General features: G+C 49.5%; 8 protein-coding genes across 8 annotated transcripts; 5 read left to right on the top strand and 3 right to left on the bottom strand.

Moving 5' to 3' along the window:
• Positions 1–1,340: 1,340 nt before the first annotated feature.
• LY79DRAFT_536422 (metalloprotease) lies at positions 1,341–2,832 on the top strand. The gene is made up of 2 exons (XM_060556597.1): positions 1,341–2,254; positions 2,337–2,832. Exons 1-2 carry the CDS (start codon positions 1,413–1,415, stop codon positions 2,404–2,406), a joined length of 912 nt encoding a protein of 303 aa, XP_060419589.1. The 5' UTR covers positions 1,341–1,412; the 3' UTR covers positions 2,407–2,832.
• Positions 2,833–3,437: 605 nt separating this feature from the next.
• On the bottom strand, positions 3,438–4,463 carry LY79DRAFT_586441 (uncharacterized protein; the record flags this gene model as incomplete). The annotated part of the gene is made up of 1 exon (XM_060560638.1): positions 3,438–4,463. One exon carries the CDS (start codon positions 4,461–4,463, stop codon positions 3,438–3,440), a length of 1,026 nt encoding a protein of 341 aa, XP_060419588.1.
• Positions 4,464–7,140: 2,677 nt separating this feature from the next.
• LY79DRAFT_505419 (kinase domain-containing protein) lies at positions 7,141–8,505 on the bottom strand (the record flags this gene model as incomplete). The annotated part of the gene is made up of 2 exons (XM_060553621.1): positions 7,141–7,943; positions 7,998–8,505. The coding sequence occupies 2 exons, from the start codon at positions 8,503–8,505 to the stop codon at positions 7,141–7,143; spliced, it is 1,311 nt and encodes a 436-aa protein (XP_060419587.1).
• A 2,076-nt stretch (positions 8,506–10,581) lies between these two features.
• LY79DRAFT_665501 (C-x8-C-x5-C-x3-H type zinc finger protein) lies at positions 10,582–12,396 on the top strand (the record flags this gene model as incomplete). Its single annotated transcript, XM_060563074.1, has 5 exons — positions 10,582–10,668; positions 10,779–10,922; positions 11,006–12,076; positions 12,132–12,263; positions 12,340–12,396. 5 exons carry the CDS (start codon positions 10,582–10,584, stop codon positions 12,394–12,396), a joined length of 1,491 nt encoding a protein of 496 aa, XP_060419586.1.
• Positions 12,397–14,952: 2,556 nt separating this feature from the next.
• On the top strand, positions 14,953–17,383 carry LY79DRAFT_597593 (tannase and feruloyl esterase). The gene is made up of 4 exons (XM_060561799.1): positions 14,953–15,805; positions 15,866–16,275; positions 16,368–16,968; positions 17,040–17,383. The coding sequence occupies exons 1-4, from the start codon at positions 15,271–15,273 to the stop codon at positions 17,276–17,278; spliced, it is 1,785 nt and encodes a 594-aa protein (XP_060419585.1). The 5' UTR covers positions 14,953–15,270; the 3' UTR covers positions 17,279–17,383.
• A 4,026-nt stretch (positions 17,384–21,409) lies between these two features.
• Positions 21,410–22,433, top strand: LY79DRAFT_699675 (glycosyl hydrolase family 61-domain-containing protein; the record flags this gene model as incomplete). The annotated part of the gene is made up of 1 exon (XM_060564900.1): positions 21,410–22,433. Exon 1 carries the CDS (start codon positions 21,519–21,521, stop codon positions 22,431–22,433), a length of 915 nt encoding a protein of 304 aa, XP_060419584.1. The 5' UTR covers positions 21,410–21,518.
• Positions 22,434–22,792: 359 nt separating this feature from the next.
• Positions 22,793–25,566, bottom strand: LY79DRAFT_505291 (uncharacterized protein; the record flags this gene model as incomplete). The annotated part of the gene is made up of 2 exons (XM_060553604.1): positions 22,793–23,131; positions 23,212–25,566. The coding sequence occupies 2 exons, from the start codon at positions 25,564–25,566 to the stop codon at positions 22,793–22,795; spliced, it is 2,694 nt and encodes an 897-aa protein (XP_060419583.1).
• A 960-nt stretch (positions 25,567–26,526) lies between these two features.
• Positions 26,527–27,416, top strand: LY79DRAFT_203789 (uncharacterized protein). The gene has a single exon (XM_060551473.1). It carries the CDS (start codon positions 26,590–26,592, stop codon positions 27,151–27,153), a length of 564 nt encoding a protein of 187 aa, XP_060419582.1. The 5' UTR covers positions 26,527–26,589; the 3' UTR covers positions 27,154–27,416.
• The last annotated feature ends 135 nt before the right edge of the window (positions 27,417–27,551 follow it).

Here is a 27,551-nt window from a genome sequence, read left to right as displayed (position 1 = left end):
ACCTTGTTCAAAGGCCACCTGCTTCATCAGTCCCTCCCAGGTTTGAACCACCCACTAGCAAGGCAGGCTTTTAAGTCGAGGTACGGGAGAGAGTGTTTTCGGGTTCCGCGGAGCTTTCCGCATCTTGCTCACCCGGAGTATGATCTTCACGCAGGTCCACACCAGGATCTCGCCTAGGGGCGGCAGAGCCAGCCGTCCATACAGCGATTGGTCTATGAATAACAACCCGCGGCAGGACCCGATCTGCTCAAGGCTGGGGTCCTTGTTATCATCCGTTATATCGTCCAGGTCGGAATCTGGAGGATCGTTTACCAGTAATACGCTGTATAATTTATTGGAGGTCCGGCAGGTCCTCTCATGCACAGTCTGATAGTCCCGAACGCTCGACCTCAGTATTGCAGCTGACTCTCGTAGGCTACACGATGCGTTCGTCTCCAACTCATCATATAATGATGAAGCTCGTCTACGAAGTCTGGGATGTTGTTTGTCCTCTTACCTGATCTCGTCCGTGTGGGGGCGTCCCCATCGGACACAACAATTGCAAGCTGGAATGCGAAAACAACACAAAACTTGCCAGCCGGCGCCGCCATCTAACTTTGTTCAGAGTTGAAGACTCTGAATCTCGGAAACCTTACATATATGACGCCAAGGGTGAATTCCGAGGCCGAAAATGTATCATTATCTGTCTTCGATGAGAACAATGGCGCAGGAAGCAGTCTGATAGTGCGTACATGGATGTTAATGTTGCAGAGGGCGATTAGGACAGCGTCACATCCACCTTGTTGGGACGCATCCCTACCGGAAAGAATACAATATAGGGTGCCTTGTGGGCTTGACGAGAAGATGTCGAGGATTTGGTAGGGAAGATGTTTTACGGAGCGTGGTACGAAATTACATAGGTATTCTCTGCTGTTGACGTTGGCATTGGCTCAACTCACATGCCCCAGTCTACAACGGAGACTAATAAGTGGCTGAAGTTCGACCATGAACCAGCTCCATTCTCAATCACGGGGTGAGTTTTCTGTGCAATGGGTCAAGAAGTAAAGAAAACAATCGAAATCAAGCCCGATCAGGCAAGATTACTTCGGCCTAATGTAAGTTAGGCCTGTTTGGGAAGGTGTCAGTTGGGGATAAAGTGATCATCGATCGTCATGCCAGTAGTATGGCGGGAGATGGAGTCGACGGCTGTTGGCAACATAAACCATGCCTGAGAATCTGGATATAGGTGCATGAACCGCTCAATTGGCCAATAAGAACCTGAGCTAAACAGACATGCCAGCAATACGAGGAAGGTGGATACTGCTGGGTAATCCCGATTGAGTCGAGCCAAGACCGGAACACGAAGACAATGGAGATAAAAGCCGGGAGCACCTCACGACATTTCTCCAGTATTCAGACCTCAGTGCCAATCGATGAAGACGACTGCAAGCATGAAGAGCTTAATAACGATTGGAATGGCCTCGCTGGGCCTCGCCAGCAGTGTACCCCTCGCTGAGCTGCCCATGCCCTTCCGGCGCGGGTGTCAGGTCTCCGACGACGGCCCCATCTCTGATACTGCAGTCCAATCTACTGGTTTGACGGCCGATCGCCAAGACTACCCCGGCAACATCACAGTCGACGTGAACTTCCACATCGCCAGCACCGAAGCCCAAGCGGATCTCATCACTGACGAGATTGTCGACGCACAGTGGAAAGTCCTGCACGACTCCTTTGCGAAGCACAACATCAACCTGCGGCTCAACTCAACCGAACGCGTCGTCAACAACCTCACCGGATCGGGGTTCTTCGTCAACGAGGGGAACGGCTGGGAGAATCACCAGGATGAGTACAACGCTTACCTGAAGGCCACCCGCAAAGGCGGATACGATGTCATGAATCTCTATTTCTACAGCAGCTACGCGCCCGGCGCGACGGGCCGTTGCCAGTTCCCCACGGTCATCGCAGACCCTGGCAGCTTGGAGTTCTACACCGACTCCTGCCAGATCAGCGCCATGACCATGCCAGGCCTCACCGTCGAGCAGGGCGGCTTCGAGATATGGAACCAGGGCCATATCGCTGTCCACGAGGCCGGTCACTGGTTCGGCCTCAACCATACCTTCGCCGGTGGCTGCTCTGATAATCCAGGAGACTTTGTTGCGGATACACCTGCCCAGGCGGCAGAAGCGTATGACTGCCCTGAAGGCTTGGATACCTGCCCGAACCTTCCTGGCTTGGATCCCGTTCACAACTTCATGGGTTACGCGGCGGACGATTGGTAAGCATCCCTCGGGTCTCGTTCGGCCACTCGGAGACTTTTTCCATCGATTGTATGCTCCAAGTTAACCGTAAAACTACAGCACAAATGAGTTCACAGCTGGCCAGGCAGACCGTATGTTCTCAACCTTTTTCGGATGGAGAAGGAAATAGAATGCCGGGCAAGGGATCGAGACATGTCGAATGTCTTAGCAGATGTGGTATAACGTAATGATATAATGATCTTTTGATCAATCTCAAGTCGATATAAACCACAGTAAACCACATGACCTCGTTTGAGCCTTCGTTCTACGCTATTAAAACGATGTATCAGGAAAAGCCGCAGGTCGAACTTGACATCATGTCTAAAAGGTTTCAGCAAGTCATGTTTCGAAGCTTCAGGCTGGCAAAAACAACGCCTTGTAATTTGTCAAAAATATTACAGGGTAACTAAAATCCGAACATTCACCTTCACGATTCATTATAACATGTTTTGACATAGCCTTCCTGCTAGCTGTTTGTAACAGGACGCTGACAGTGACGCTCCTGCCAATAGACCTTCCAGCCTAAACCCACTAGGCCAAAAGATCCGCCAATGCTGACACTCTTGCCAGCACTGCTGTCAACACTGCCTTATAAGGCATAGAGCTCTCTAGGCCCTAGAGGTACTGTCTGTGACAGTTATATAACCTGTTCTATAGTTCTTCTGTTCCGTGGGGAGTCACCCTTCCGTTGGCCTACAAGATGCTGTGCTGCCTGCGCTTCCAGGGGCTCCGGCCGCCTATAGTCTTGTTGGGTCGTAACATCTGAGTCCTGTCAACGCAAGATCTCCATCTCAACCTCCAAGTCCTGGATCTCCTCTTTCAATCTCTCCCTACGCTCCCTCGTCCGACGGGACTCCCTCCATTGACCTTGAACCTTTGCGGACACTAATTGTCCTCGTTGGCACCTGGGAGTGAGATCGAGCGACCTTCATAGTGACCTTGAAGTTGTCTCTCGAAATGGGCGTCCCTCAGATCTTGCTTCGAGCAATACTGCACCTCGTTGTCCCCGATCAACATGCGACAAATGCAACTATCGGCTTTGTCGTCCCATGAAGTAGAATCCAATAAGGGTTAGAATCGCAGATTAAATACGGAATAGCTTGTCGTGTTCCGTAGATGGAATAGGGAGGACTTGGATGTTTCCATTGAATGCAGTTTGTGTCAACGGAGGATATCGAGTATTTTTGCCAAACCTTGTGCGTCGCCTTCCAGCGTCCCAGCCTTCTCCTTGTCAATCCATCCAGGGGTGTAACTGCCCCCAAAGTCAATGACCCAGGCATTGTTGTCCCTGTCAATCAGGACATTATCGGCTTTTGCATCGCCCCAGATGATGCCTCTATCATGCAGCTTCTCGAGTGATGTGCGGATCTGTGCTGCCCAACGTTTTCGGATATCGGATGAACTATTCTCAGCTCTTGCTCTACCCAGTACTCCCGTTGCATCGATCCAGGTGAATAGCATGCCCATCAACACATTTCCCTCTCGAACAACACCATGGAGGCGACAGACCCATGCCTCCGGGGCACGAGGTAGCTGTGTAACTTCCCTCAAAGTAAGAAGCTCCTTCTTCGCATGCACTGAACCGAGTGAGAGTCCAAAAGGTTTGAAGAAACACGTGGTCTCGCTACCCTTGCTTGCATCAACAAGAACTTTCTTTGGTCGTTTGATTAAGACGTCTTTGGGGTGTTTGTAAACTAGCTGGACATCGGACGGATGGTAAGATCGAGTCCATTGGTCGAGGTCTTTGATGAATTCGTCTTTCACGACCAGAACCGGCCTAGACCAACCGTGGTCCTGGTCCTCCGCTAGGTACGGTCGTGAGACTTCGTCGATGACTTCTAGATCGCAGACGAAATGCTGAGGGAAAAGATACTGATCGAGTGTGGGACTTTCCTCGGGAAGCGCTGGAGATGATAATGCCAGTTGGGCGATGAGAGGCTGGAACAAGTGTGACAGCCAGTCGCACGCATCTTCCACATAGAAATCGTCCTGTTCTTCTTCGCCAGACCTCAGGAGTTTTAAGCACTTGAAGTACTGCTTTGTGGTTTTGGGCGACTGACGAAGATGATGCGGAAAGATTCTGCAATAGAAGGCGTATCCGTTATTGGTTCGTATGACGAGCTCGCAGTCGTTTTCGGTTTCGTGTACCTGCCAGAGAGCCACGTCATAGCGTTTTGGATTCTCCATGCCGAGTCAAGTGATGATTTGTTGCAGGTTAAAGTGTAGTGCGTTGCGAAGAGGTTGAGTTGAAAATACAAAGAAGGCGGCCAGCTCTGGGAGCTTCGGCTTTATGTACGATGATACAGGCACATACAGTGCAAAGAAACCTGGCCTAGAATACGCTAGTTGTCCAAATTCAGGTTTGTGAGCATTGTACCTAATGCACGGTACATCAAGCCACACTGCCAGCATCTGGCATGTCAGCGCAGAAGCAGTCCTACTCTTACCTTCTTTGTTATCTCACATGAGTGATCAGACAAGCTAATAGTGTCCCCCCCCGTCCACCTGAGAGTACTGTGCATAATAACTGTAATAAACCTCAGTAGATAGTGGATTTAGTGATAACACAACTTAAAAAGGGGGAGTCTTGGCCTATCCTGACCTAGAGCACAGCGTAGGAAGCAGGGTAAGTTAGTAATATTCTAATCCTCCCTAGCAGAGCTGTGTCAGAGTTAAAAAAAAGTCTAAAAAAAAAGAGAAAAAATTTAAACCTATAGCCTTTAGGATACAATGTTTATTACTGTTATTATGTGTAGTACTCTTAGGTAAACAGGGGAGGGACACTATCAGCTTGTCTTTAGACTCAAGAATTTGGGAATAGTATGAGAATATACACTGTGCTAATATGAGCTGGGATACATAGCTATTGTACTGTATCTATGTATGGGAAGGATTGACTAATCAAGAAGAAGGTCACAGGAGGGATTGTCGGTCACATGATTTACATCGTATTTAAATAGTCTGGAGTACTCCGTACCTCCGACCTTTCATCACAGCGCCGACAGCGGCCTCAAAGCCATTTTTGCCAAGAGCATTTTTCCCGCAGACAACGTTGTCCAGAACATCAGCATCATGGAGGAACTAGCCGTATAGTACGCAACAGGAGATAAAACAATAGACAATTTCAGGAGCAAAAAGACCCTGCGTATTCTTATATAGACAAAGATATACCTTGTACTTAGAAAATATTATAATAAAAAGATAAGGCTTATAAAGAACAGAATCTACTAGAAAATCTAGAGCTATGATTTTGAACCCTTAATAGACCAGTAGCGTTCTTGCAACGCCAATTTTGGCTATAATAACTAGGGATACTATTTTCTCCTTAATTATAATAATGCTCCTAGTGACAAGATTACGCAAGAAAATATTCTACTAATTTGGTATAAGTGGACAGGAGTAGTCTTATAAGACCTAACGCCCCTTGTAGTACTCTACGTTTAACTAATATTGTTATTAAAGCTAGCTAATTTCTTAGTTGCTACTGCCTTATTTACTAGCAGTTGTTAACAAATACCCTTTTAGACAGGAACATGTTTTACAGTGCAAAGCAAAGAGCGTTGTTTTATTAAAGTATAACCCTAATACAAGGCGTCAGTTTATCCTAGGCTAATTATGTCAAGGGATATAAATCCCTAAGATTAATCTTTATTTTCTATAAGATAACCCTTTGGCCCTAGAAGCGCTAAAGAATAAAATAGCGCTGCAACTAAAGATAAAGCTAGAGTAACAGCTGTACCTAGAGTTGCAATGTCACCAGCTGTCATTAGCCTAAAACTCTAATAAGTTAGTTAAAGAGAATTAATTACAGTTGAAATAATAAAGTTGTACAAAGTTTATATAAAAATGATATAAATAAGGACTTTGTGGCCTAGGTATAGTATTTATATAAGATAAAGTCTTTAAACTTTTTCTAATTATAACATTATTATAGCTTTATGTTTACTTGTTTTATAAAGAAACCTTATAGCCTACGTAAAGGCAAGTATCTATTAGTGTAATAGTATTAAGGCCTAATGCGTTGCTTGGATTACTAGTTGGTATATTTTTACATTGTAAGCGTTAGCCTACCTAATGGCAGATAAAGCCGTTAGCTTAGTTGTGTGTTTAATGGAACGTAAGGAGTACCTCCTCTTCGGAGAGTTGAGAGACTGTTCTGGGCGAGAAGAATGTCGACAGTGGGGTTTAGTTGTTAAGGGGGCCTAGCGTGTAATGAAACATTCTCAGAGAATCATATGTTAGCAATAGCTAAAGAGGTGGCTACTGCTGTTGCTGAAGGCGAGAGACTAAGACTTAGAAGGCTTTAGGAAAGTTAAGAGCAGTTCTTGTTATACACTGTAGTCTTTCTATAGGAAGCAGGACAAGATTATGGTCTTACGTAATATACAGAGCCTAGATACGTCTTTACATCCTCATGTCCTATAAACCCCAGATTAGGTAAGAACAATGCAAATAACATAGACTAGCACATATGTCTTAAAGTTAGCAAAGCAAAGCCAAGGCATAGCTGTATTCCTAGGTTGTACACTAAGCGTTGGCTCCTTAGGTAGTGTTTTCTTGATGGTTATTAACGAAGGGACATTGTTTTTCCTTGGTGTCGTAATGCCTTTACGACATTGCGCAGCCTTAGAGGGATCTAACTAGTGACCAGAACATCTATTAATCTAGACGACGGCATTTCAACACGTTTAGATAAGTCCGTCGTACTATATATAGTTCAATACTTAGTGTAGGTCGTAGTGAAAGCATAGTAGGTCGGTAAGATCATAGAGTTTAGCGTGGTGGCCAATCACAAAGAAATTGCTACGTGCAGATGGTTGTACTTGTTCAATCGTAGGGTTTAATGGAGTATGTAGTATTTTATCTATACAGTACATCCATTTGTGAGCGAGAGGTCGTTGCAGAGCAACTTCCGTCCCCAAGTCTTCTCAGCTTCGGAAATCGCGTACGTCCTCATCCAATCCGATCGCAGCACTTCCTCTGCGCTCAGACGATCACCAGGTTTAAAAACGAGCATGCCCCGTATCATCTTGAACAGAGCATCTCTTTCCGAATCGCTCATCGCCTCCAGTCCCCTTCTCCTTCTCGGCTCCTGGATTGCATCTTGAAACCGTTGATCAAAAGTCCATACCTCACGCCCCTCCTTTGGCCTCCCATTTTCGCTAAACCGTTTTGACCTCCCCTCCCAAGTTTCCCACCACTCATTGGGCATCGATCCAAGGGCATCGACTTGGTCCGCAGTGGCATCATCTGGCCCAAATAACCAATTATCGAGGAATGGCCTCACTCCAAGTATTCCCCAAATTACACACCCGAGACTCCAAATATCAGATGCATACGACAGCGGCGTTGTCGGCTCGAACCTTGCTTCAGGTGGACGGATCTGAAGTGGCGTATAGGACTCAAACCTTGATTCGTGCACAGGGCAGAACGCCGTACCAAAATCGGCGAGGAAGAGTTTGGCTTCAGTGAGGGTGACTTCATTGCCAGGCTTACCGAGCCAGATCGGCGGATAGACATGGGGTGGAACACCTGGTGAGAGCGGTTGTCCATCAACTCTGACAACAGGTTCAGGCTCTGGCGGATCAAATTCTTCGTATAGTTGCTCGGCGGAAAGATGATCGAAACTTGGCAACTGGAGAAGGATGTTTCCTATATGAACGTCTACTAACCATTAGAGATGGCCAGGAAGGACAAGCAGGGCCAAGTACATGTACTCACCCCCGTGAACATAACCCAGTTGGTGGACGTATGCAACTACTATAGCAAGCTGGGCGGCAAGTGATCTGGCGACGCGAAGCTGGAACGGGCCAGAGCCTGGCTCCAAGACTTCGGCAACGTTGCATCTTGCCGGCGCAGTGACAGAGCATAGATGTGTTCCATTTGGTCCATTGAGGTTAAAGTGATCCAGTATCACAGGGATTAAACTTCCGCCAAACTGTACGTTCTCGACGGTACGGGCGGAGAATTGGCTCAGAATATCAGCCTCCTGGGAGCTGTGGTCCGCCGTGCTAACTTTGATGGCCACATACTTGCCTAATTGCTCGTCTCGCGCCAGCCAAATGGTCGAGTAACTACCAAAACCGAGTTTGTGTACAACAATATATCGGTCTCGAAGTCTCTCCCCAATCTTAATGGGATGATAGCCCCCCGGGCCATAGAAGTCAAGTCTTTCGACGTCGTCAATGTGCTTATATAGTGAGGTTAGCGTTGTTGAGGCAGTCGACATTAGGCGTCTGGTTCTGTAACATGAAGTTGCAAAGAACGATCGAGGGCTCAAATGAAGCCCTCGCCTAGAGAGGCTAAGAATGTTTGACTGACGCATTCCCGCGCCCGGGAGGGAGGTTGGTCGATGTTTGGCTGCTGATGAGCGCGTGTGTTGAGGTATTGTTGGTCAGTCCAGCATGGGATCTACTAGAGACAGTAGCTGCTAATGGTTGGCCAGCGGGGTCGAATGGGCGACGGGTCTCAACCGGCCAACCATCAGCCACCTTGACTATCTATTTTCAGAGAAACTGCTTACTAACTGTGGTTGGTCCCTGACAGCAATGTTTCGCACCACTGATTAGTCCAACTGAATCCCATACGCGCTCGATGGAAAGTGTTGTATATGAGGCACTAAAGCTATTGGAGAAGAACATAGTGTAACAGAGTCTGTTTTTATGTTAATAATTACTAAGCAGTCTCGACTAGGATTATAGTAGAGATTAAGGTTAAGTACTTTGCCTAAAGTGACTATCTGTAGATTAATAGAGCGTTTATAGGTATAATTGACAAGTATATAGAAGCCTATATTAAGCCCTGAATGCGTAACAACAAGCTTCCTTACCGCCGGCCTGTCAGGCCTTGTGGCGGTGTTGAGGATAACAGGTTGTTAACAGGATGTATCAAAGCTACTCTAAGGAGCAACCTTGACTAATGTAGGCTTGCGTAGAGACAGATATAGTATAATTCTAATGTTGTTCTGCTAGGTTAACTAATTATCTGCTTTTAAAGTGTTGTTGTTTAGACCTATAGTCTTACTTCTAAGCCTTTAGCTGATTTTAAATACCGTGAAAGGATTTGTGTCTCCTAAGGGCTAGTTCGCTTGTAGGACGCAGAACGTCAGTCTGTACAATTTATTCTAATAGCTAGAGCTAGTCTATTAATCCTGGTATTGAGGGGATAAGTAGGGGGGTCGCAGGTCTTAATCTTATTCTAGTAGGATGTAACAATGGTGGGATGCATGGAGTTTTTGTTCAACTTTTTTCATCTAGCATACTTAATACTTGAAATTTCTTAGTTTAACGTGGTAAAGGGTTTTGAGCTGTAGGCGAGTGGAGCTAGCCTTAGCTGCTTTAAGTACCTACCTGAATTATCTGACGAGAATAGGTACAGGGTCAAGGCGGTTAGGACAGTGATGTGTAGTACACAAAGAAAGTACTGAATTTTTCGGCTCTTGATGTGTGTTGGGGCCGCAGCATGCAATCAACCGCGCTTGTTGTCTTTTTCTTGTGTTTGTGTTGGCTGAAACGGCGCATCATGTATGTTGTTTGTTTGGTTTTCAACTATACGTCACCTTGCTTACATTTGCCGGGCCGCAGCTAACAGTTTCTGTTTCCGGTCACTTAGTGCCACTCAACGTCTTGTCTCAAAGCACAGGCAAGTAGTTTTTAGCATGTAATTTCGTATGGATAAATTAGATGTCCTTTTTCCCTTGAAAGAGCTTCGCATAATAATGCGCGGTCACAATGCTATCTGAATATCTAAGCATGGCTCAACTAGAGTAGGGATACAACAGGGGAGCACAGACAAAGACAGAGGCCCAGTCGGGGACAAAGCAGCGTGTGACACGTACGTTTGGAGTACAAGTCGCATACTCTGTGGGTCTCCGCAGCTGAACAAATAGCTGGACATACGGTCTGTAAAGAAAACGTTAGCATTATCGGCTGTGTTCACAACGGATGAGCTCAGCGAGAGACACTCCTCCCTGGGGTATGCAGGGATCGCAATGTACCTTGACGGTGGTGCTGTGCCGCCAGAACAATGTCTTTTCCAGGGCTTTGAATGGCCCGACGCTTGAGTACTGTCCCCATTTGAGAGATCCCCACCACACATTTAATCAAGCTTAAGTAATAGTCGCTCTCCGGTCTATCCTAAAAACTTCAACCGACGACTTCAATCGACTTCATCTCATCTCCTCATCCCACATCCAACCCAGTCGCTCACTCACTAGGCACCATCTTTCGGCCCAACAGCTGCATTCCGCGAAGAGATAAACACAGGCCATTGAGAGATTGGCGTACAAACGCATGAGGGTAGCGACATGGACCATTTAGAGGATTTAAGCCAGTATGTCCAGCAGCTGGAAAATTTCCGACGCAATGACTACTCTCGCGATCAGATGATTCAGGTGAGACTGGCTCCGCGTCCTAACAGATGCCTTCCCCGGTTCATAACAGACAATCAAGACGGGTGCAGAGTGCTTTCTGGTGATAAATTGCTGATCTTTCTGGATTGAAGGAGCTTCTGGTACGGCACGGCCGGCTACAAGCGCTTTATCGCGAGAAGTGTGACGATTATAGTAACGAGGTCGAATCCCGCCGAATGTGGCAGACCAAGGCCAATAACTTGGGGCAAGAAGTATCTTCACTGAAGAAGGCTAATGTATGCCGAGGAAACCCACACGATCTCACCATCATAAGCTCGAGGCGTTCCCATGAGAGCAAACAAGCTGACATAGCATGCAGGAATCTAACCCGTTCGTCTTCGTGATTATTGATGGCGACGGCGCCGTTTTCCAGGAGGCCTTGCTCAAGAAAGGCGCCGACGGCGGCGCTGAAGCCGGCTATCTCCTATGGACGGAGATTAAGAATTACGTCACGGAGGCCTATCCTGAGGCTGCCAGCGAGGACTGGAGCATCATCGTACAGGTAGTCCTCAACGTTGACGGGCTCGCCAAGAAGCTTCACTCCTCGGGTATCGTTCCGAACACCACGACTGAAAGGACCCTATCCGAGTTTGGACGCGGCTTCGGCCGCGCGCAGCCCCTTTTCAGCTTCGTCGACGTCGGCTCCGGCAAGGAGTCGGCTGATCACAAGATCCGCGAGATGCTTCGCGTCATGGTCCGCGTGACCCAGTGCAAGCATATTTTCTTCGGTCCTTGCCACGATAACGGATACCTGCCTGTCCTTGAGCCCTACAAGTTGGATCAAAAGGTGGCCAGGAAGCTTACCCTAATCGAGACGACGCCGGCCGAAGAGGGGTTCAAGCAGCTCAACTTCCCCAGGGTTAGCTTTAAGTCGGTGTTCATGTCGGAGAAGCTGCCTGAGAGGGTCCAGCGCCCGGCCATTGCGAGCATGCCGCCACCCGCCATCGTCCTGAAAGCCGCCACGGTTGTCTCGCCGACTAGACCAGCAGCCGGCGTGGCCCATACCAACTCTACTAATAACGGCGTACCTCTGAGGCCTGCGGCCGATAGCCCTTCGCGCATTACCAGCCCGCCCTCTAACGACTCGCAGACGACAGCCCAGTGGACTGCAGTGACCAGAGCCCCAACGGCACCCAAGACAATCGACATCTCCCCTGCTAAGAAGGCACTAGCCCGCAAGTACTACCTACTCAACAAGGACAGCCAGCGCATCGACGAGCCGCTACCCAAGATAGATCCAGCAGCAGAAAAGAGGTTCAAGGATCGGATGAGCAGAGAAGGCAACTTTTGCAATAATTACCATCTTCTTAACAATTGCAAGAACACAGAATGCTACTACGTTCATGGCGAGAAGCTGAGCGCGGGAGAGCTGCTGGTATTGAAGCAGAAGGTGGGCTCTGATTCCAGCGACAACAGTGCCCGATCTCAAAGCTAACATGAATTAGTCTCGCGGTATACCATGCAGTATGGGTTCGGAGTGCGACGATATTAATTGCACTCTTGGGCACCATTGCAAATGGTTCCGCGATTGCAACCACGCCTACTGCCGCTTTGAGGGTTTACACAATATCGATGGCGTATGTGCAACTACTAAATGTCCCTGTATCTTGCTTTGCATTCCTCAACGGCGCATGCTAATTACCGCCATGACAGAAACCGCGAGTCAAGGTCTTCGACGATGGAAGCATGAAGATCATCGACAAGCTTTAGCCACCTACATTCAATCACCACGTTATATTTATTTAACTGCTTGAGGTCACCACTCGGTGTAAAGATCTCAGGAATCTGGACGTCAAATCTTACTAGAGTGACCGGGGGATGCGCTGGCCTGGGAAACTGCAGCGTTATGATGACGTTCGAAGAGGTGTTGGGGCTGGTAGCTATTTGGTAACTTGGTTTGGTTATTCTAAAGTTTGTTCAACAGCATCGACATAGCATAAGTAACACGATAATTATCACTAGCTTCTCATGATTTCTGAAGTGCATTATTCCAGCGTCTGCTGTTTCGGATCCACAAGTCTCGAAAGACAGCACCCGTCAGGAATAAACATCACGAAAGCCCAACGCACATCAACACCACCAAGACACATCATCACTGCTGCCTAAACCGCCATTCAACTCCTAGCCATGCGTATTGGCCCGGTATCATCAACCCCTCTTTCCAAGCCGATGCTGATTCGTTCAGAATGCTGAAAAAAGTAGGTACCTGCAGGTGGAACCATTTCTCAACGTCAGCGATGATGCCGCACAGGCCAGACTTGCTTTTTGGTAATGGTGTAAAAACAGGTCAGCACTACACGCACATGCAAATTTAAACACTTTGTCTATGTTGCGATATTTATCGGATTAACTCCGATGACTCATTGCCGGCCAATTCTCGGTTAATTGGGCCAAGGATCCACCGAGAATTTGCGGCAATAAGTTGGCTATTCAACCAACCAACCCACGATAGTTGCCCTTCTTTTCTTTACGCATAATAGAGATCGACAGTTACCCCTAATATCCGTTAATAGCCACCGGTGCGTACAGTTAACCGTATCACCATACCCTGGCGAATTCAACATTTTAGCTTTTTAGCAATTTTTAGCCTGAGTTCTAACCCGCAGAGGCGCATGCTGTCAATTAGAAATTATCATCAAGCAGTGGCACTTAGGGGGCAATTCATGTAGTTGAAAGTGGCTTGTTTCTTCTAGCTATAGTACAATAGTACGCGTTTGTTAAATATTGCCTTGCTTGGTGGATTCTGCCGCGAGTACCCGTTTTCAGAAGCGAGGATTAGGTTAGTAAGCGACCTTGTTGCAGAAAGTGGTGTCAGGCGGCAATATCCTATGTGACAGAATCTAAGAGGCATATGTAGTAAATCTTATTAAACGTAGCTACTTATGTCTATTATTTAGTATATATATGTCACAAGGTAGTATAAGGCGCTAGTTATACTACTATAACTAACAGTGTTGTTTTTATATAACAGTTATAAGCCTAGTTTATACTATATACCTTAATAATATAGCCCTTAAGCTAGTGTCTAAGCTTTATAAACCCTATAGGTTTAAACCTTATTAAGGCTAAGGACAGGTCGTAAATACCCCACCTAGATAAGTCAGACAGTAACTACCTAAGCTTTAGCGAGATAAACCTAATTAGAAGGTTAACAAGAGTTGTAGCAGTGTCTGCCCTAGGGGAGTGTGTACCTTTAGGGGCTGTAGAGGCTTCCTTCTTAGAGTAGATCTACATAAGCAGGGCTACCTGTGATCTAGGAGGGTGTCACAAGGTGATATAAGGCGTTAGTTATGCTGCTGCAACTAACGGCGTCGTTTTTGCGCGACAGTATAAGAGTACGGATAGAGGGCTAGTGTAAATATTTCTTATAGTGAGTTAGCTAGAAGACCCAGGACAGTACTGGGTGCGGGCTAGTGCTAGCCGAGTCGGAGCCCTTTATTCCTTTTGAAAGCAGGGTCGGCGTTATTGAAAAAAAAAAAAAAAAAAAACGACGACGACATCAGTTCTTCCGATATGCGTGATGCTAACGAAGACATAATTCTACCAAAGCCAGATACTAATGAAACGGCCCGTCTTAAGGCCCTCGAGATCAGGCATGTGGCTTGTGCGTGCATGGGTTCCTATCGGGTTGAAACTTCTGTCAGGCAGACAGCATGCATGGATACTAGCTGCTGGTTTTCAGCGGTCATGGCCAGCCTTCAAACCGGACAGACCACCAGGAGCCCGGCATTGACCCAATTGTTGGATAAGATCGTTATTATGACCGCAGCCGGCTTTACCCAGGAGTTGCGCAGAGGTCCGAATGCTACAACATCTCCCAAGTTCAGTTGCTCTGATCACACGCGCGGTGCGTCTTCCTCAGCGGAACCTGCACCTTAATGCATTACAGGCTGGGGATAGTGGAAGGGATGGATCGGTAAATAAGTGCCGAACAGACCGAGCTACCCGAAGCCAATGCTCCACTGCCTACATCTGGATTTTTGTATCGTGGCGTCGGGGAAACTGAATTGAATATTTTGATGGTTCTTGCACATTTCAGAGCTTACTGCTTTATTAAATAGAGATATGTCTCGTGATGTACCATCTACAAAACTGTTCCATGGTTTCTCACTGTGCTATGCCTCGATATTTTGTTATTGAGCTTTCTTATCGTTGATTCCTACACAAACCCGGGGCGCTGGTAAGTCATAGTGGGGTCAATGAGACGTCATGTGTGGTTAAAACTGCTCAATTTGACCAACATTCCACAGGCTAATCAGGTTTGGGCCTGTCCCGCCGAGCTGGGAGTAAACAACCCCGCGCAAAGGAGCATCAACACCACCTTGATGCGGGGATCATGCCTTCTTTTCTTCTGATCGCATCTATCCAATGCAAGCAATTCCCAGGGGCCCTGGTTGAACTCCACCTGTTTTGCTCTCTCAAAGCTCGCGGCCATCGGCGCCGAGGACCGAATAGCCAACGATCAGCATCTTGTTGCAACTCTTGATGGCTGTCAAGTCTCCATGACCCCAGGGGACTCACCAAAGAACATCCGACTGATCCACCACCGTCTTCCAACCCATAGCGGTGTAATAGCCCCCAATTATGTTGTCGAATCAACTCAACGGCTTCGGCGCCGGGGAACGACGGGTTCACGTGTCCTTGGTAAACCCCCTCGGAGAACAGAGGGCCTTAGTTGAGCGGGCGGACTGCTCCACAAACGATCATGTGCTGGCTCCTCCCGAAATCGCGTGGGTGTATTTGAAGGATGGCAAGCCCACATTGAGTGGAAAGCCCAGCACATGGGGAAACAGGTGGCTTTCGGATCGACTCATCTTCATCATGTTTTTAACACTGGCCTTAGCCTTATTGCTGTTGCCACCACACGCCGCCCTAGGGGGTGCAAATTCCAGCACTAGCTGTGATATATTACCAGATTTGATAAGGTCATCGATCTTAACCCTTGGCTCTGTGGAAACAGCATTCGTACCGACCAACTCCTTGAATGTATCTGGAACATTCAACTCTGTTTCCTTTTGCCGCGTGAACGGCAGTGTGCCGTACCCAGAGAACAACACTGTCTTTTTTGAGGTATGGCTCCCTGATACGGATGTATACAATGGCAGATTTTTGGCAGTCGGTAAGTAACTTTTCAACAGCTCGGTATGACGAAGAACCCAGATTGACCTGACCACGACAGGCAACGGAGGCATGGCTGGCACCATCGACCATGTGGCCATGTTAGAGAACGTCAACAAAGGTTTCGCAACTGCCGGGGGTGATAGCGGCCACCGGGCCTCTGAAAACAATGGCGGCAATGCTTATCCAGGCGGCGTTAATCTACCCTATCTTCACGACCGCAATCAAGTCCTCGCATGGATCCGCAACTCGATCGCGTTTCTTACGCCCTCGGCAAAGGGCATTACGAGCGTTTATTATGGAACGCAGCCTCACCATTCCTACTACACAGGCTGCTCCACTGGAGGTGCCCAAGGCTTTGCATTGGCCGAGTATCATCCCGACTTGTTCGACGGGATAGCTGCAGGATGCCCCGGAAATTGGTACTCTCATCTTGCATTATCGTTTCTGTGGAACCAACAGGCCACACTTGTAAGTTGGAAGTTTCCAACTCTACCTATGGATCCCCCCCTGGGCCCGTGGTACCCTTTGGCCATGTGTTTTCGTATGCTAACACACCAAAGGGTTCGAGATTTCTACCACAGGAGTCACTAGACCGTATCAAAGATGCAGTATTGGACCAATGCGACGCTCTAGATGGTGTCGAAGATCGAGTGCTCGAGAACCCACTGGCCTGCAAGTTCGACATCGTGAGTTTGGCGTGCAAAGACGGGGCGAGCAATACATCGACCTGCCTCACACCAGAACAAATCGTAGCGGCCAAGGACATATATGCCGGGCCCCGTCATTCGGAGACCAACGCCAGCCTCTATCCGGGTTTTGATCTGGGCACCGAAGCAGAATGGATGTATCAGGAAGGCACTCTCTCACTCTCGTTTTCCCTTCCCCTGCTCCAGAATATGGTTTTCGATGACCTGAGCTATAACGGCAGCACTTTCAACTGGGGCACCGACGTAGACGCGATGGATACAAAAGTGGGCAGCCTGATCGACGCCATCAGTCCTAACCTCACAGCCTACAAGACGCAAGGAGGAAAGCTACTTGTTACACAGGGTTGGGCCGATCCGCTTAATGCGGCTACTTGGCCTATCGATCACTTGAATGAGGTTGCGCGGGTTACAGGCGGCGAGAGACATGAATGGCTTTCACTGTTCATGATCCCCGGTAAGTAGCGCCGCATGGCAGATGTTGTGTTCCTTCCAAACGAATTGGGCTGACATGACGGGTGCTTCAAGGAGGTGGTCACTGTGGCGGCGCGTCAACCTATCCCCAAGTCCCGACAAAGCAAAACACACTCGAGGCCCTTGTGGACTGGGTCGAGAAGGGGAAGACTCCGGAGGATCTTCTCGGGACTGCCCCCGCTGATGGAAGTAGGAGAACGAGAAAGATTTGCCGGTGGCCTCGCGCTGCCAAGTACAATGGGGGCAATGCGGATGACTCGCACTCTTACACTTGTGAAGATCAACGTCGTTAGACACACCATTAGATGCTTTTCATAGTGCATCTTCAGCATAATATGCTCAGAGTACCTCTTGAATCTACAGTCCGTGCTTTACATCAAGCACTGCTTTGAATCCCCAGCTTTATGTTCGTACTTACAGATTACTGGAAAGTGGTTATACCAGCAATCGCCATACAAGAGGCGAGGCTCTATCGTTAACAGAACTTGCTCTCTTCAAGCCGTTCCCAACACTTATCATCATCCAATGGGATAAGACTTGATTGGAAACATTATCACAGGAAATAAAAAGGGCCAGGGATGTTTTGCTGTATTGCAAAGCGGCTTGGATGGGAAGGCTATAGCAACTGTTGGGCGACAAGAGACAGGTTGAGTAACTTGAATAAGCTTTGGGTCGTCTTCCGTCACTGAATAGTAATGAACCGATTTCATTTTTCTCTAACTTTGGGCCTGATCGGCTCCGCCGATATCATTTAACACTTCAAATAAGGACCGATATCACAGACCAAGCACTAGCCACAAGTACCAAAAAACTTAAATTATTCTACACTTGGCCAAAAACAGGAGTATATATTATAATTTTAGTTCTATATTATAGAACTCTAATAATATTAAAGTAGGCTATATACTACTAAGAAATATTACTTTCTTATTAGTAGACTTACTAAATCCTCTACTTTCTTTATATAAATTATTACTGGCCTCTAGACTTAGGTTGAGTGTGAGAAATAGACTAATATCTCTAGCAACAGTAGGCAACAGTAGGCAGGCGCACTAGCAGCTGGGCGCTGGCAATAGTGGGCAGGCGCTGGCAGCTAGGCGCTGGCAATAGTAGGTAGGCGCTAGCAACAGTGGGTGGGCACTGGCAGCTGGGCGCTGGCAACAGTGGGTGGGCGCTAGCAGTAGTGGTGCCAGTAGGCTGCAGCTGGCCATAGCTGTCGCAGCGGTTCTAGCAGTACATTCATTGAATTAACCTTTTGCCTTGCATTAAACTCTTGTTAACCCTAACCCTATGTATTTTCTTATTGGAGTACAGCTGATATCGGACTGTTATCGGTTTTGCCGATCAGGCCCTAAATTCAATACTGAAGGCTATTACTTGAATGAACCAGAGTTTCATGTTACTACGCTTCGTCCGTAATGCCCACAGACCATTCGCAGTATCGCAGAATAGAATTGCACTTGAGAAGCCAAAAGTTCATCAGCCTTTCAATCTGATCCAGCCCCGTCCTTGGCGATTCAGGATTTTCTCTATTTGTAAGGAATTGAGAAGCCGCTCTGCCAGAAGTGCCACTGGGACCTGGTAAACGGATACAGTTGGGGACTGCAGGTGGCTGGTGCGCGTGGTTGATGATCGACCTGAGAAACCCTTGGCCCGTGCGAGCCTCGATCGAAAGTCGATCCATCGGTCTCCGAAGCCATAACCGCACTGAGGATAACCTGTGAGCATCTTAGTCTTAACAAGCATGCCAAGTGGTGCCGGCTTCGCGAATCACTGTCTGAAATTCCTGCCGGATCTGGAGAGAAGATTTCCCCTTGATCGCTTACACTCCTGAGTCCTGAGCCCGAGGAATCGGAGACCCTATCATGGAAACGGCCCTAGGAGGCGGTTTTATTGCGTCTTTTCTAGCCAAGTGGAGCGATATCGAGGAATCTATCATCAAAGTACACGAACAGGCAGGAATTCACTGCCGGTCTCTGACATTAGATTACTCCCTGGCTGCAGAAACTGACAGCTTCTTGCGCGGATGACCATACAGCGTCGTCATCCGATAACGCTCCTGCGCTTGATACGACACCGTTGAGCAGCTGAGGTGTCACGGAGATGAAGAACGTTCTGAGACACTGGGCTTGTTGCCAGTGATCCGTTCGCTCGTTCCGCATCGTCGACCATGGTCCAGTTTTGTTGAGCATCGCATCGGCTGCTGCCAGCAAGCTAGCAACGTCATGTGGGACTGTGTGCACAAATACATTTTACAAAGTTGAAACTGCTTTATAGAGCTTTAGTGTATTATAGGACGAGAAGGAAACGCTAGAGGTGTTCCAAAGTTACCGAGTTTCGTTTAGTGTTGACCGGTGGTGGCCTCTTTGTTGAATTGGTGATGTTAGTAGCGCTTGTCCCACGCATCAAGGGACCGCATTCTCAATCTCTACCACGTGTGTTTATAGTTTGTGCACTTTGGAGACTACTCCAGGCTACACGTCGAAGATTTAATATCTTGTAGCTGTCATTATTCATCCCGCAGATGGGATCATAAGATATCGCGGATCATTTATCTCCATTTAACGTGGTGGGTTGACAACGAAATCAAAGAGCGAGATGGCCCTATTCCAGAGAAGGGGGAATGACAGCTTCATTAGATTGTCTTCTGTTCGCTCGGTGAACTGTGCTGTACGAAGCGGGCCTGAACTGTTGAGCAGTAACATTTTAGCGTTGGTCTAACGTCGCAAAAACGACGCCGCTAATTGGATTAGCAATTAACGCCTTGTAAATCATATATCACCTTGTGTCACAATAACCACAATCAGTGGAGAAGTGACCTCAATATCAGGCCGGGTTTTCCTCGCAGGTTCACGTTTCATAGAGTGTGGGTCACATCATGCTTCCCCGTCTACGGGCTTCTGACGGTTCCTTACGAGTTGTCCGAGCCTCTCGCAACTCCTGACAGCCGAGGCCCTCACAGCTGGCGCATCCTCCCCGTTATTAAGGAGTCAATGCCATCACTCATGAGGAATGGTTGCCAAGACCAACAGACGGGATAACACGTTCCAGAAGTAGTGTTCTGTTCAGGCTAGGGCGCACGAATGCTTGCACTTCCCTTTTCTTCAGGTTTCTTATCATGAAAACGGCTGATGAAGGGTTTTGGGTCTCCTGGCATCGGTAAGAAATCGCCCAGGGTTCTGCAGGAATACGGAAGTTTCGTACGACAAGGTGCTAAAGGAGTATGCGCGCATGTCTGCTGCGGCAAGTATACAGATAGTAGGTGTACTTTCTGATAGTGGGTTGTCTTACATGATGCAGCCACAAGAACCTGACAGTTGAAGAATATGAAGATCATATCCTACTTATTGTTATCCGGAAAGCTCGGAATACTACCGGTATACTGTACGGTTCGTCCAGAATGAAACAGTTGATATTGGATTCGATGTCATCTAAAGAATGATACCATGCGACGATCGAAAGGGTAACTTGGAAATTCGGATGAAGGGACCAATGTGAACCAAACCTTAAGCCCCTTGTCACTTCGCAGTGTGGAGAGACAGGGTGGATCAAGAACGCATCACGCATCCATTACGGATACTCTACCGGACATTCGCCGCTATGACGATGATGCGACGCTGGGCCAAAGGACAACTCCCCTATTGGACGGAAAGTCGTTAAAAGTCTTCATATAGAACGTGTCCCACGCGGGAAGCTATCTAGATGAAAATCCGATCTCCATTCAACGCCTAGGCATCATACGTTAAGTTACATCAATAAGATCGATCATATATGTCATATGGTTCAAAAGGCTGCTAAGAACGAGCATCGGTAACTATAGTTCGTACATCAGATAAACAACGGCGACATCGTCTGTTCGTCGGTCATCTTACTTGGTCCCCTATCCCGCCATGGTTCGGTCCAATCCGAGACAGCTCACCCCAGTTGAAAAAAAAAGACAACCCTCGTCCAGTAACCTAGTTTGGTAACCTACCTAAGAAGAGACGGTCACCGATCGCAGGGTAACGCCCCCCCCTGTGCTCCACAAGCAATGTCCCGTTGCGGCGGCTCATGCTTGTAGTAGCGCTTCCTGACGTCTCCCCTATGTTGCTGCCAATGGTGGGCCGGATTTACCCCGTTAGACGCCGTGCCTCTGCATCACGACTCCTTTGGGATCCATGGACAATCAACTTCGAACGCTCTAGGAAAAGAAGACGACTGGGAATACCGTCCGATAGATGGGTCCACTTGCTTCCTCCTGGAGATGAGCTCGTAGCGGAGCGTGGCCGAGATGCATCAGCGCCGCGGCGGCGGCGGACTGCGAAGTCCGACAAAGCAATAATACTTAAAGACTGCGATGAGGCGCCCTCTCAGTGGTATTCTTCTGCTCATCACAGCATCAAGCTTGATTCTCTGCTTTCATTCCACGCTCTTTTTTTTTTTTTCCTTCTGCATTCTTAGCATTTCGACTTGACGTCGCCACATTCTTTTCAAACTCACGTAAACTTCTATCTTCCTTCGTTTCCACCACCGCAACTATCCACCACCGCAACTATGAAGGCCACTTTCGTTCTCTCCGCCGTCCTCGGCCTGGCTACCTCCGCCTCTGCTCACTACACCTTCGACAAGCTCTTCGTCAACGGACAGAAGCAGGGCGGTGACAACACCTACATCCGAAAGCACCAGAACGGCTACATGCCCACCAAGTTCAAGAACACCCCCCCCGGCTCCATCACCCCCAACGATGCCGACTTCGCCTGCAACAAGGGCGCCACCCCCGCCCCCAAGGTCATGACCGTCAAGGCCGGCGACAAGGTCGCCATGCAGCAGGCCTTCGGCGCCACCGGCATGCTGCACCCCGGCCCCACCCAGTTCTACATGGCCCCCGTCAGCAACGCCGCCACCGCCGCCACTTCTAACCTCGAGTGGTACAAGGTCCACCAGTCCCTCCTCTGCAAGAGCGGCACCCCTGAGGACCTCCGTCACGGCCTCTGGTGCAGCTTCGGCGAGGACAACGTCAACTTCGTCGTTCCCGACTCCATCCCCAACGGCCAGTACCTCGTCCGCGGCGAGCACATCGGTCTCCACGGCGCCCACGGGGGCGAGGCCGAGTTCTACTACGCCTGTGCCCAGGTCGAGGTCACCGGCAACACCGCCACCAGCATGCCCGGCACCAGCACCAAGATCCCCGGCGTCTACAAGCAAGACGATGCCCCCGTCAACTTCAGCGTCTGGGGCAACAACAGGTCCTACAAGCAGGCTCCCGGCCCTGATGTCATCCCCGGCGGCACCATCCGTGGCAGTGCCGACGGTTCTTCCGGCGACAAGATCGCCCGTGTTGCCGGCGGCAGCACTGACTCTTCCGCCGCCACTCAGCCTGCTCCCTCCACGCCTGCTGCCTCCCAGCCTACTCCCTCCAAGGCTGCTTCTTCTAAGCCTGCCTGCCGCCGCCCCCGCCGCCGCGTCTAGATGTCGCTCACGACCTGCAGATGCTTGCATCATGCATGACCGTCCCTAGCAGAGCTGGCTTCTCTATTCACCACAGCCAGGATTCTGGGTGGATGAAAGAATCGGTGGTCCATTTTATACCATGGTTCTGAACCTTCCAACATGTCTTTCGTCCTGCACGTTGCCAGGAGAAGCTTGTTTTCGTTTATTTGTATATATAGTTCACTGCCAGAGACGCAGAGCGTGCAAACAAGAATCGAATTGAGTTCGCAAAACTACTGTGCCAATCGGTCACAACGTGCCCGCATGTGTTATCAAACTCAAGAGACCCGGACGATTGCTGCTAACGCATCGAAAGATATGTGTCTGGTCTAGATGTCTCATCCGAGGAGCTTGCTCTGCCTCTCCAGGAAGAGGACCTTGGGCCGATCCGTCTCGAACGTGAGGCGTTTGTCTTTCATCATACCAACCTGACGACCCGGCGCCTCTCTTAGCACGCCCTCGACCCTGGAGCCACCCGGCTGCACCACATGCTCGTACCATTGATGGATGCTATAGGAAGACCGGAGCGTCTCGGCCATCATGACCTCGACCGCGCACCACCCGCGGTCGTAGTAGTCCTCGTCGACGAGACTGATCATTGCGTCGCACTGCGCGATAATCATGGGTAACGCCGAAACGCCCGTGTTTGGGTTGTCCTGGTTGACGCAGGCGTGGTCCTGGGCCCATCATGTGTAAGTGCAGTCGGTCGAGATGAGGAGATGGGGGGGGGGGGGGGGGGGGGGGGGCGCACGCTTACCATCCAGACCCCGAGCTTGTCCTTGTGCACCGAAGGGTTGAGGCGAAGGTAGTGTTCGATCGCGTCAACCATGCGACGGTACTGGGTGTGTTTGTCGTCGTCTGGGGATTTCGCCCCTGGCGTTTTGTTGATCCATCGATACGAGATGAACACAACCTTCTCTGCAGCCCGTGCGCTCTTGTCAGGCCAGTCGGAGTTGAACTCGCGAACCAGTCCGTCGTCGGACCGCGGAAGCCTCTTGAAATCAAGAAAGTCAGAGTACCACATGAAATTCAGCCCGTCGAACACGCTCCTCTTGGTCTCGTCGGTTGCGAGCGCCTCTGCGTAAGCCTTCCTCAGTCTGGACAAGACGTACAGGCCTCCGCTCAGTAGGACGGGGCGAAGCTTATCTTGGAACAGCTCTCGGTAGCCCTTGCGCAGCCTGGCTTCCGTTTGCCGTTCGCGGGCCTTGTCCTCGGAGACCTTTCGCAGCCCCTCCAATATGATGCTTTCCGTCGTCACGTCCCCGCTAAAGACCGCGTGGTCGAGGGCCGTATATCCTTGCTCGTCGACGATGTCAAAGTCTGCTCCGATGTCTGCCAGCTCTTTCAAGTAGCCGCGGTTCTCTTCCGACGGCTCTTTGGCAAAGGCAATAGCAGGTGAGCACGTCCCAGGGATGTTGTACAGGCGGAGCGCCTCCTCCCGTCTCCTCCCTTTCACAAGCGCCCGCCCGTGGAAGAACCGTGTCATGGCTTTGACTGTGACATCTTTCGACAGGGACGTCATCTCGAGAGCCTCCGCGGAGACGACAATGGCCTTGTCGACGTTCCCACGGGCGCAGTGACACAACGAGAGCCTGCAGAGCCCGATTGTCTTCCAGGTTTCGAGAACTTGAAGCCAGTGGGTGGAGTTGGTGCTCTCTGCTTGCGTGAGGGTGTTTCGTCTCAGATCTTCTGCGAGATCCACCCGTTCTTGGAGTTGCGTGATCGCCAGGTCGAGCAGGCTCTGGTCGTCGTCTCTCTGAGACAAGCGAAAGTTTAGCATCCCCATGTTCCCGACTGCGCGACATATCTCGCGATCGGCCCCCACCTCCTTGGCAGCCTCGTATTGCTTTGTGAAGGCGTTGCTGGCGTCCTCAAGCTGGCCAATGTGCAAGTATGTGACTCCGAGCTCTCCGCTGAACTCTACTCGCCGGAGGCACGGCTTCAGTCCGTTGATGGCCTCTTCCAGGAAATCACTTGCAGTCTTATACCGGCCAAACCTTCTGTTGGCACTCCCTATCTCTCCAAGAGCGAGGTGCTTGTAATATCTCGCGTTTGGGAATGACTTCTCGGGGGCGCAGAGGCTGAGAGCGTTGTGGAAGGCTCGTAGCGCATCTTCCCATTCGGCTTTCCGTGCGTGCTCTCGTCCTTCGTCGATCAAACCCTCCCATGAGCGAGCGGAATCCACAGCTTGCACAAGCTCACGAGATGTGAATTTTGTTAGGGAGGGTGAATCCGCGGGGAAGTGCCCCTCTGGAACACCAGTCATAGCCCTATTTTCAAATGGACCACAAGGGCACTCAGACAAGGTGAAAGTTGAGAAAAGGTTGTCCGAGTCCACTTCAAACCTCTGAACCGCTTCCGCCGGCAAGGAATAGAACGAGTTCCTTGTATATGTCTCCTGTTTAGCTTGTTGCACCCGGACACGCCGGTCAGTGTCGTTGAGATTGGGATGCTCTTGAAATGGTACATAGCTATGAGAATCGTCTCCCGGTTTGCTGCAGTTCCGGGCGGAGTCGTCCTTGGTATGAGTAGCATTTGCTGAATACTTTACTGAATACTTTACTGGTTCGGTTTGACGGAAATAATTCCGTCCTTCTCCAGAAAGAACCCAGTTATGGGCAGTCGACGGGCGTGAACTCAAGCTAGTCGTCGTACCCATGGGACTGGCGTGGGGTATCCACACACGGAGGCCGAAAAGCTCGTCCGGATGGCCGGTTTCCGATAAATCGCCCAACGCGATAGTCCAGAAACCTTGTACGCTTCCAGACACGAAGAACCTTTCGGGGGCACCGTCCAAGTCGTAGACTTCGATAGCATCGCGTACAGCCTCCCAGCAGTGACCAATCTCTGTAGTGGTGACTTCTTGACTAGTGCGTATTGATTCGCGAAGATAGGTTACGGCGAGAACCAATTTCGTTAGATGGCCCGTCCTTCTGCCATTAAAGTCTACCAGGTTTTTAGTGGCTGCGATATCCCAATCTCTGAAAGTTCCCTCGAGAAACCCGATCGATAAAATCCAGCTTTCGATCGGCGCAGTCTCGACTCGCGGGGATTTTGTAGCGGTTGCTACCCCTTCCAGTACTTGCAAGAGTGATTTTTGAGTGGCACGCATTCCGAGTGGCCTGCTAGTATTTTTCGCGATTGGTGCGAGCTGCCAGAGTAAAAGTATGAGTGGTATTTACTGCCTGCCACTCTTTATGCTCGCCTAAGTCACATGGATAGAGATGTATATGCAGTTGAGGCTGAAAGGTGACCATTAGGAATCTGCTAGTGCGAAGAAACAGCCCATACTCCGCCCCCCGTTAATCAGGTAAAAGACGTACGGAATCTCTCCGACATTCTGATTGGACTGGCAAGGCTCGCCATTAATACTAGGCTGACCGCATATGTAATTGGGACTAATCGACTCGTGCTCTTGCAGCGATCCTGTCAGAGTATCCACCCATCAGCCTTATGGATCCACTACACACTCTGTTAGATGCCAAGGAAAGGTTGCGGGGCTAGTCGTTGCGGCACTCATACTTCCATAGAAGTGGTTTGAAGTGAAGCTAACTCCAAGAGTCCGTCCAAAGAACTCTTGTATCATCCCTTCATAAACCTTTTTACTGAAACCCAGTAGCCCCTACAATATCTGCCCAACAAGAGCGGACAAGTTGTCGTAAAGAGGATAGGTGGCGACCCTAGCTGCATACCGTATCCTCTCATCAAATACGAAGTCCGCACAGGCCACAGGCTGCTGGAAAGGGGTAAGCGGGCTGGCAGAAACAGGGATCTAGATGTAGCAAATGCAGGGAGTCATTTACGTCAGCAGCAAGTTAGGTGGCAAGGGTTAGGGTTACATATGTGGGTGTTTGTGTAGATAGGTTGACCGCCTTCTATGATAGGACTAGCGTATGGCTTGTACGGACTTCGTATTAGATGAGAGGATACGGTACACCTGATGAGTCAGCAAATGTACCAATAGGGCACGATCATCACAGTGAAGAGCCTGATACACCAGAGTTACTAATTAAATGCATGCATCGTAGCGCGACAGGTAAGAGCCAACATGATTTATTTCAGGTTCATTATGTTCTCAGCCAACAATCTTTCGGACTTGGCAAAGGAAAGGACAAAAACAAGAAGAAGAAAAAGGATGAGAACGAGAGAAAAGACGAGTCGGGACAAACTCTGCCTTACCTCGGGTAGAACGGCCAATGCCGAGTACTTCTCGTCGAACACGGTAAGCCTAGGCCAGAAAACCAAGCAGGAAACCAACCCCCTCAAGAAAAAAAAAAGGAAGAAAAAAGAAAGAAAAAACCTCGAGCACCCATCATCGCGAAACCGATGTCCTCCGAAAAACCCGCATGCCGGTAATCTGCAGCATTTCATCCCGGCGCGATGCGTCGCCCACATATGCCCGCCGGGCGGCGGGTCCCATGTCCATCCATCCATCCGTCATCCCTCCTCGGCCGCGCGCCCGTCTGTATCTCGCTCCCACCGCCGTTCACTCCCGCACACGCCAGCACCATGTATCCGTATATGTAAAACCACCATCGCCAATGCTTCTTTCCGGTTCTCGGAGTTCCAGGTCGCACATGTCATTCCCGCCAACCTACCCGAACCAAGTGTGACGCGCGTGCCATATGCTTCCCTGCCTGGCGGAGAAGAGGCCGTGCCACATCCCGCGCCGCCGGGACTTGGCATCAGGCTGGTCTAGTTTTGACCACCAGACACATACATAGTACGGAGTACACACACAGACACATACACACTCCATCAACACGGCTATTACGTGATGCCATGGGTTAGGTGAACGGCTTTCCCTTTCCCGGTTGCCGGAGGGGGGATCTCGAGTCCCGCTCTCTGGCAACGAAGCGGAAGACCCTCCCTCCCCCTTTTCGATGGGCAAGTCCACGCGTAGATGGGGCCCGTCTTGGTGAGTTTCTTCGTGTAACTGAGCGTGGGCAAAACGGCACCGTGGAAAAGCAAAAGTCGCTGCAGGACCGTTATCGGTCGCAAGCGGACGCGGCGTGACACGAGTCAGTGCACTCGACGTCGGCTAGATGAGATGAACAGGTTTTTTGGAGGTTATTTTTTCCCCCCTTACCTCATTGC

The sequence above is a fragment of the Colletotrichum navitas genome (assembly GCF_030913465.1).
Source record: "Colletotrichum navitas strain CBS 125086 chromosome Unknown LY79scaffold_3, whole genome shotgun sequence".
Classification (NCBI taxonomy): Eukaryota; Fungi; Ascomycota; class Sordariomycetes; order Glomerellales; family Glomerellaceae; genus Colletotrichum; species Colletotrichum navitas.
The sequence above is the reverse complement of the archived record's forward strand: the minus strand, read 5'-3'. Positions and strand labels throughout refer to the sequence as shown.

Coding starts and splice junctions, on each gene's coding strand:
- LY79DRAFT_536422 (XM_060556597.1), top strand. CDS start 1,413: ATGAAGACGACTGCAAGCATGAAGAGCTTAATAACGATTGGAATGGCC. Junction 2,255..2,336: donor GGTTACGCGGCGGACGATTG/GTAAGCATCCCT, acceptor GTAAAACTACAG/CACAAATGAGTTCACAGCTG.
- LY79DRAFT_597593 (XM_060561799.1), top strand. CDS start 15,271: ATGTTGTCGAATCAACTCAACGGCTTCGGCGCCGGGGAACGACGGGTT. Junction 15,806..15,865: donor TGGCAGATTTTTGGCAGTCG/GTAAGTAACTTT, acceptor TGACCACGACAG/GCAACGGAGGCATGGCTGGC. Junction 16,969..17,039: donor TTCACTGTTCATGATCCCCG/GTAAGTAGCGCC, acceptor GGGTGCTTCAAG/GAGGTGGTCACTGTGGCGGC.
- LY79DRAFT_203789 (XM_060551473.1), top strand. CDS start 26,590: ATGAGAACGAGAGAAAAGACGAGTCGGGACAAACTCTGCCTTACCTCG.